The sequence below is a fragment of the Barbus barbus genome (assembly GCF_936440315.1).
Source record: "Barbus barbus genome assembly, chromosome: 28".
Classification (NCBI taxonomy): domain Eukaryota; kingdom Metazoa; phylum Chordata; class Actinopteri; order Cypriniformes; family Cyprinidae; genus Barbus; species Barbus barbus.
Window position 1 is genome coordinate 22,172,082 of NC_136756.1, and position 7,365 is coordinate 22,179,446.

General features: G+C 37.5%; 2 protein-coding genes across 2 annotated transcripts in view; both read left to right on the forward strand.

Moving 5' to 3' along the window:
* LOC306848081 (retinal Mueller cells isomerohydrolase) overlaps positions 1 to 7,365 on the forward strand; it is a 219,813-nt gene that overhangs the window by 54,718 nt on the left and 157,730 nt on the right. The window lies entirely within an intron of this gene.
* LOC306848082 (calreticulin-like) lies at positions 586 to 6,432 on the forward strand. The gene is made up of 9 exons (XM_079382418.1): positions 586 to 846; positions 1,207 to 1,308; positions 2,457 to 2,660; positions 2,755 to 2,849; positions 2,940 to 3,149; positions 3,369 to 3,482; positions 4,546 to 4,689; positions 4,793 to 4,885; positions 4,980 to 6,432. The coding sequence occupies exons 1-9, from the start codon at positions 753 to 755 to the stop codon at positions 5,187 to 5,189; spliced, it is 1,266 nt and encodes a 421-aa protein (XP_079238544.1). The 5' UTR covers positions 586 to 752; the 3' UTR covers positions 5,190 to 6,432.

Here is a 7,365-nt window from a genome sequence, read left to right on the forward strand (position 1 = left end):
GAATATTCCTTCGAATCTGGTCGGTGCTTTTTAAAGAGCATGCTGAACCCTTTCATGAGCTTATCTGAACGATTATTCACGAGTAGAATCGAACAATTCGTTCGCTAATCGAGTGGAAGCAGTTTTCGACTCAAAAATTCACTCGTCGAACCAATCAATCTTCAAATTTCAGAAATATAACTTGATTGCAAGACCATGTTAATTAACATATTGGTTGTTGTAATAGCATTTTATTGAAACGTGAAAAAAAAAAAAACAGTAACGCCATAACCGGTTTTATGATCTTCAAAATAGTATATACATGTGGCTATAATGAAAGATAATGTAATATAGCACTGCCACACTGCCTGGTGTCAGGAATCACGCAAGAACGTAATGGAACCACTGAATCCGTTTTCCGAACCGGTTCACTGAACCGATTCGCGGAAACGAGTCTTCTCATCACTTGTGTCTGCCAAACGCGTGGTCAGCTGGCATTGGCCAGAAAGGACCTTCCACAGCATTCCGCAAAATAATCTGATTGGCTGACCGGTGTGACGCTATCGTCTCCAGCTGCCGTCCAATCAGAGCCAGCCATCTGTTCCCAGTCTAGAGGCGAGACCGAGCTGCGCACAGTGATTTCTGCAGGCATGTGAAGATCCAAACAGAGCTCGTTATATACATATTCAAGCCTCATATTTCTTATTAAATCGTTTTCTTTATATTATACCGTTTTGTCTCTCTTAAAAAGAGTATATATTTTTACTGCAAAGATGGCAGTGTTATCTCTACTGTTTATGGCCGTGTCCATCGCTTTAATAACTGCAGAATCTTCTGTTTATTTCCGAGAGCAATTTGAAGACGGTGGTAAGTTTGAATCATTTATGTTTTTATGCTTTTTGAATACTATGTATGCTTTCTTTGCTTTCGAGCATGTGATGGAGTAACCATAGACCTGATTTTCTATGTGATGGAGTCACTATGCCATTTTAATGGCTTGGCAACAATGGTGTGTTGCATTCGTTTAATAATAATAATAATTTTAAATCTTAGTCTTGGTTTAGATAAGTGGTTATCTTATAACAAATAGTCAAGGCATCATGGATGAATAATGGTCAGTGGCGCAAACGTCCTTGATTTAATCTGTTCTTATTCATAATTATGCATATATGCATGCTAATAATAAAGCTTTTAATTTTATATTCATGTCACACATGCACATTTCAGACACTTGGAGGAGCCGATGGGTGGAATCCAAGCATAAATCAGACTACGGGAAGTTTGTGCTCTCTGCAGGCAAATTTTATGGCAATGCTGAGAAAGATAAGGGTGAGTGTTGCTTTATTTATTACAGGCACCAGATAATTGACACCGGTTTGTTTGAATTTGTGGTTTCCTCCGTTTTGCATTATTTTATGCTCTGAATAATACGCCAGGGGAGGGGTTATCGCCTGTGACATCATTCCCTCTGCTGTACTGAGCTGCAGGCATGTAACACCATATGATATTTACTATGTTTCAAAACATTATAAAACCATGTGTACTCTAGGGCCCAGTTACCCTGGCACAGACTAAATTTAGTCCCATTTTTCGAGAAGCGTCTCGCTGCAGCCTACAAGATCCAGGGCGTGTGGTTGGCTCCAGATCCAACTCCTCCCACCTTACATATACCTAAACCTACCCATCTCCACCCCCGATCCCTAAACCCACCCCATCTCCACCCCTAAACCTACCAATCTCCACCCCCTAGATGTGGATCCAACCACGTCCCCCGGATGTTGTGGACTGCAGCGAGCCCTACTTGCATTTTTCTCCAACTTTGTGCTTTGCTGAGGTTGAGGAATATAGTATGCATTAAAGACTGTGGGAAATCAAAATTATAAACACATGTAATTAAAATATATATTTGAGGCTGTATATATATTTGTGTCTTTCCAAAAAAAATGGACCAAAAATTTTGATTACTGGATATTTTTAAAATATTGCTCGTTTAATCATTATATGTTACATATAGAATTTTAAACTTGTACTTTTTTAGGAGAGCAGTAACAGTAAAGAGACTATTTATAATGGAAACATGTTTATATGACTGAACGTGTTCTGTCTACCTTGTACCTTGCACGTCATTTGAAGGACAGTGTTGGGCAGAATGTGAAATAACTAAATATTTAAATAATGTAGATAATGGATTAAAATTATTTTATTTTTTATTTAAAATAATTTTTTTAATAAAAAATATTTTTTTGATTATTACATTTGATTAATCGAAGAAATAATCTGCAGATTAATCAATTTTTTAAATAATCATTAGCTGCAGCCCTATTTTTGGAACTGTTTTTGGATTTTCTATCGGATTAATCAATTATCAAAACAATTAATCAACAGTTGTAGCCCTACTCATCAGAAGATTTCAATAGGGATTTTAATAACTGAAAAGTTATTAAAAGTTACTCCGATATCTCACTGTGAACTTGCAGGTCTTCAGACCAGTCAGGATGCTCATTTCTACGCGCTGTCATCCCGCTTTGCTGATTTCAGCAACAAGGATCAGCCTCTCGTGATCCAGTTCACTGTAAAACACGAGCAGAGCATTGACTGTGGTGGAGGCTACATCAAACTTTTCCCATCGGACCTCAAACAGGAAGATATGCATGGAGACTCCACATATAATATCATGTTTGGTGAGTGTCTTAATAACCACTTCATTGATGAACATTTTAAGCATTTTGTGCTGTTGGACACACAAGATGATTTAACTTGCTTTATCTCTTCCAGGTCCTGACATCTGTGGCCCTGGAACCAAGAAAGTACATGTAATCTTCAATTACAAAGGCAAAAATCATTTGATCAACAAAGACATTAGATGCAAGGTAATCCTATTGTTCATGTATTTCTTTTTTGTCCCATAATGCTCCATGGCACCAGTCCTTATATCGTATACCATGTATTTTATCATCCAGGATGATGAATACACCCACCTGTACACATTAATTGTCAATCCTGACAACACTTATGAAGTCAAGATTGATAATAAGAAGGTAGAGTCTGGATCTTTGGAAGAAGACTGGGACTTCCTGCCTCCCAAAAAGATCAAAGATCCCGAAGCGAAAAAGCCTGAGGACTGGGACGAGAGAGAGAAGATTGACGACCCTGATGACAAGAAACCAGAGGTAAGGTTCTTGTTGTTTGTCCAGAAACCAAACAGATTATTTCTTGTTTGTCGCAAAACAGATTAATTTTAAACCACTATTTCGGGTAAATATGCACAGATCACCAAGTAAATTAGTGCATGTGCTGGATTTCCTGTATCTTAACATCAGCCGTACCAATATAAAGTATAAAATTTTATGTTCCTTGCTAATATCACTTTTGTCTGTATGTTTCTGTAGGACTGGGACAAACCCGAGAACATCCCTGATCCTGATGCCAAGAAGCCTGATGACTGGGACGATGAGATGGATGGGGAGTGGGAGCCGCCCATGGTCACCAATCCAGAATACAAGGTACTATTGTTTCTTTAGTAGTGGTTTCTGTAATGGAATCTTTTCTTCTGTATTGTGACTAACATCTGAGTAAAACGAATTATCGAAAATGTATGGCAGGGTCTTAGTTCTATCCATCCGTTTTTGATTGGGTGGTGGCAGAACTGAAAGTAAGCTTGAGGTTGATTTAAAGGGGTCATCGGATGCCCATTTTACACAAGTTGATATGATTCTTTAGGGTCTTAATGAAAAGTCTATAACATAATTTGGTTAAAATTTCTCAATGGTAGTGTAAAAAACACCTTCTTTACCTTGTCAAAATCAGCTCTGTTTTCAGCACACTGATCTAGTCCATGTTGCTTTAAATGCTAATGAGCTCTACTCACCCTGCCCCTCTCTTCCATGGAGTGACGAGCAGAACATAGATATATGCGTATAACTTGCTGTTGTAGACGCACACAGTCAGTATGCTCAAAGATTTGCAGACTGTTCCAAAAATGGCAGATGGCTTAAGTATCGTGGCCCAATGAGCCATCTAGGTATATATATCTATGGAGCATACTAAACTTCAACCGCGAAACTGACTAACTAGCACATTAGTAGGAAAGGCGATTTGCAAATAAATCAAATGTCAATCAACTCTCGTGGGAGGAGCCTGTACAGAACTACGTCATTCTGACAGGAACCTCAGAACAGCCTGATTTGAGAGAGGGGATTTTAAAATAGGAATTTTTAAAAAACCACTGGGTGGATTTTTATTATTATAGGATGGATGTGTACACACACTTCCAACACACGTTTATGTTCAAACAACTTGAAAAGTGAATTTTGCATCCGATGACCCCATTAAAAGAAAGGGTGGGTTTATGATTGGAGAAGCCTGCCGTATGGAACATATAGGCTACATGGATAAATCATTCACAATAAGATCAATAACATATATTGATGGGGTGAATTTCCATTTCATGCCTGCTTTAATATAGAAAAAATATGCATATTATGCCTAAAAACATTATTTTGTTACGATGAATACTGGGTCTGTTTGTGGTTTTATTTAAAAAATTGAATTTTTAATCTTTTCAAGGGTGAGTGGCAACCCCGCCAGATTGACAATCCTGCTTACAAGGGGAAATGGGTGCACCCTGAGATTGATAACCCGGAGTACACCGCTGACAACGAAATCTATAAATACGATAGCAGTGGAGTGATTGGACTGGACTTGTGGCAGGTAGAAATTTGCTTTGTGTCTCAAACACAATTACAATTTTCAGATATTTAATACTGTTTATTGACACATTCTATACCACCTTTCCTTGTATTTTATACATTAGGTGAAATCTGGCACAATCTTTGACAACTTCCTCATTACTAATGACCCTAAGCTGGCAGAAGAGGTTGGCAATGAGATTTGGGGTGCCACAAAGGTATGTTTCTTCAATTATTATGTTTCTATCCAAAATCATTTTTCACTTATTTGTGAAATTTCTAATTTTTATCTATTGTTCATGTTCCTCTCAGGATGCTGAGAAGAAGATGAAGGAAGGTCATGAGGAGGAGGAGAGAAAGAAGCGTGAGGAAGAGGAAAAGACAAGAAAGGAGGAGACAAAGGATGAAGAGGAAGAAGATAAGGAAGATAAGGAAGAGGAGGAGGAGGAGGAAGAGGAAGAAGAAGAAGAGGAGGAGGAGGAGGAAGAGGAAACAGACTCTAAACTCAAAGACGAGTTGTAGATTTCAACAGGAACTTGTGAAGAATTGCCCCATGACTAATGGGGTACAAGGCAGAGAACTGGACTAATGCTGGACATTCCTTTTTGTTGTCTGTTGGATGATTCCGGCAGGATTTATTTTTTGTCTCATTCCACTACTACAAACCTATTTATAGATTAACTTTTTTTCATAATTTTCATTTCATTTTCAGTCAGGCAGGGTTGAAGGCAGCCAACATGAAAATCACACATCCCCATCTGTAGTGTGAGATATGGTCCATAAAAATTCAACGCTCATGTTTACAAATGTCAGATATCCTGTTTGCTAAGCAATTCTGCGACATGAAAGTTGAATCATAACAGTCATCAACCGGTAGCTACAATAACTAGAATAATTACCTCAGAAAACATGATCGTTATCCATTTTGTTGATGATATGGAGCAAATTTGAGGTATTGTTGCTGCCATTTCGTTCCCTTTTCACTTTTGTTACAGAATATGCCAATTTGATTAGATGTCATCTCATCTGCAGCATTTTGGCTTGACACAGTTTTGAGTGTGTGTGTGTGTGTGTGTGTGTGATGGGTTTGAGAGAGTGTCCTCACTTCATTGCATGTTTCATCTTAACCCAAACCTCAAATTCATAACCTTTTCCTCCCTCTTAATATCAATCTATCAGTGACCAGGTTGAAATCTTGGTTGTGTACTTTGCTAAAAACACTGGATCTCACAAGCTGATACAATTTTGATCTTGCCCTGGTCAGCAAGCAATTTCTGACTCAACTGGTTTCTCAAGAGCTGAAATGAAGAATGTTCTTATCTGACTGACTGAATATTGGGGAAAGTGAATTAATAGCAACAATGATTTCTCTGAGTAGCTGCAAAACTCTTGTGTGTTTGCTTTGGTTATTTTCATTAACTGAATTGCTGATTTATTGAATTTAGCACATACGGTAATCAGGCCCAAGCTGAACCCGGAGTAAGAAAAAATGGAAAGCTTGTGAGATTTCAAGGGTGTTGTGAGGAAATTCCATAGCGATTCTAGTAACACTTCTGCTCTCCAACAGAGTTTCACAGCCATTGTGAATAGTGCACTGCTGTACTGCTTCAATCAGATACTTCTCCCAGCAAAATAGATTGTGACCATTTTTTTAAAGATATATTTTGTACTTTTTGTGTTTGAAGGATGTTCCTTGACATATTGAGAAGAAAAGCTCTAGTATGAAAGTTGTTGTCCAATAATAAAACTACAAAAAGAGTAATATACCCGTCTTGACTGTAGTTTTTGATCGCATAAACTAAATCAATTATTGTAAATTCATTCCTTTACTCTTTTAAAAATTAATAATCTTATGAATACAATGAATGATGTGGCTAGGGTCTCAAATTTAGGCCCTGGCCCGAGACGCTCAGGCCCTAGCCTGGCCCGTGTCCGAGAGCTTGACAGAATTACCAACCCGAGTCTGTCTTTTTTCCCACTTCTCCCAAATCAGATTATACTGTTTTTTGCAATTAAAATAATTCAGTTTTGTATGTAATGGCAAAGTGATTCTATTTCGTTTCATTGTTTATTAAGTTAATTTAGAAAAACGTTTGGAGCATTGTTTTGTTCGTTAAATACGTTTTTTTCTTTCTTAAAGTAAAGACCAAGCGGCCAGCAGCAGACCGGCAGGCTGATCCATGTTTGATCAATTTAGCCTTCTCAAATCATCACGACTTGCCTAAAATAAAATCTATAGATATACTAAAACAGTTAAAGCATATAACAATGTTTAAACTTTAAACCTATAGATAAATGTGCGCTGCATCCTGGTTTGTGCATAGAGTGGAAGTTAAAGCACAGGACATGGAGGCGCTGGCGCAATCAATTGCATTTTTTTCAATGGAAACAACTTAAGCTGTCATTTTTGCTCATAAAAGTAAGAGTAATAGATCATTCGGAACTGTAAAGGGTCTTTTATTTGTTAAGGGTCTTTTCTAATATCCACAAAACCTTTTATAAAATATATAAAATAATTGTATAAAATAAAGAAAACAATGATGCTCTTTCTGCCGTCTGGTCTTGAACAGGAGCGCTTCACAAAAATTTACAGAAAGTCAGCGAATACATGCCTCACAGACATGATAAATATATCTATAGAAAGCTTTAAATTACTACTTAATGACATAAATCAAAACAAAAACTCTTTCATTATAAT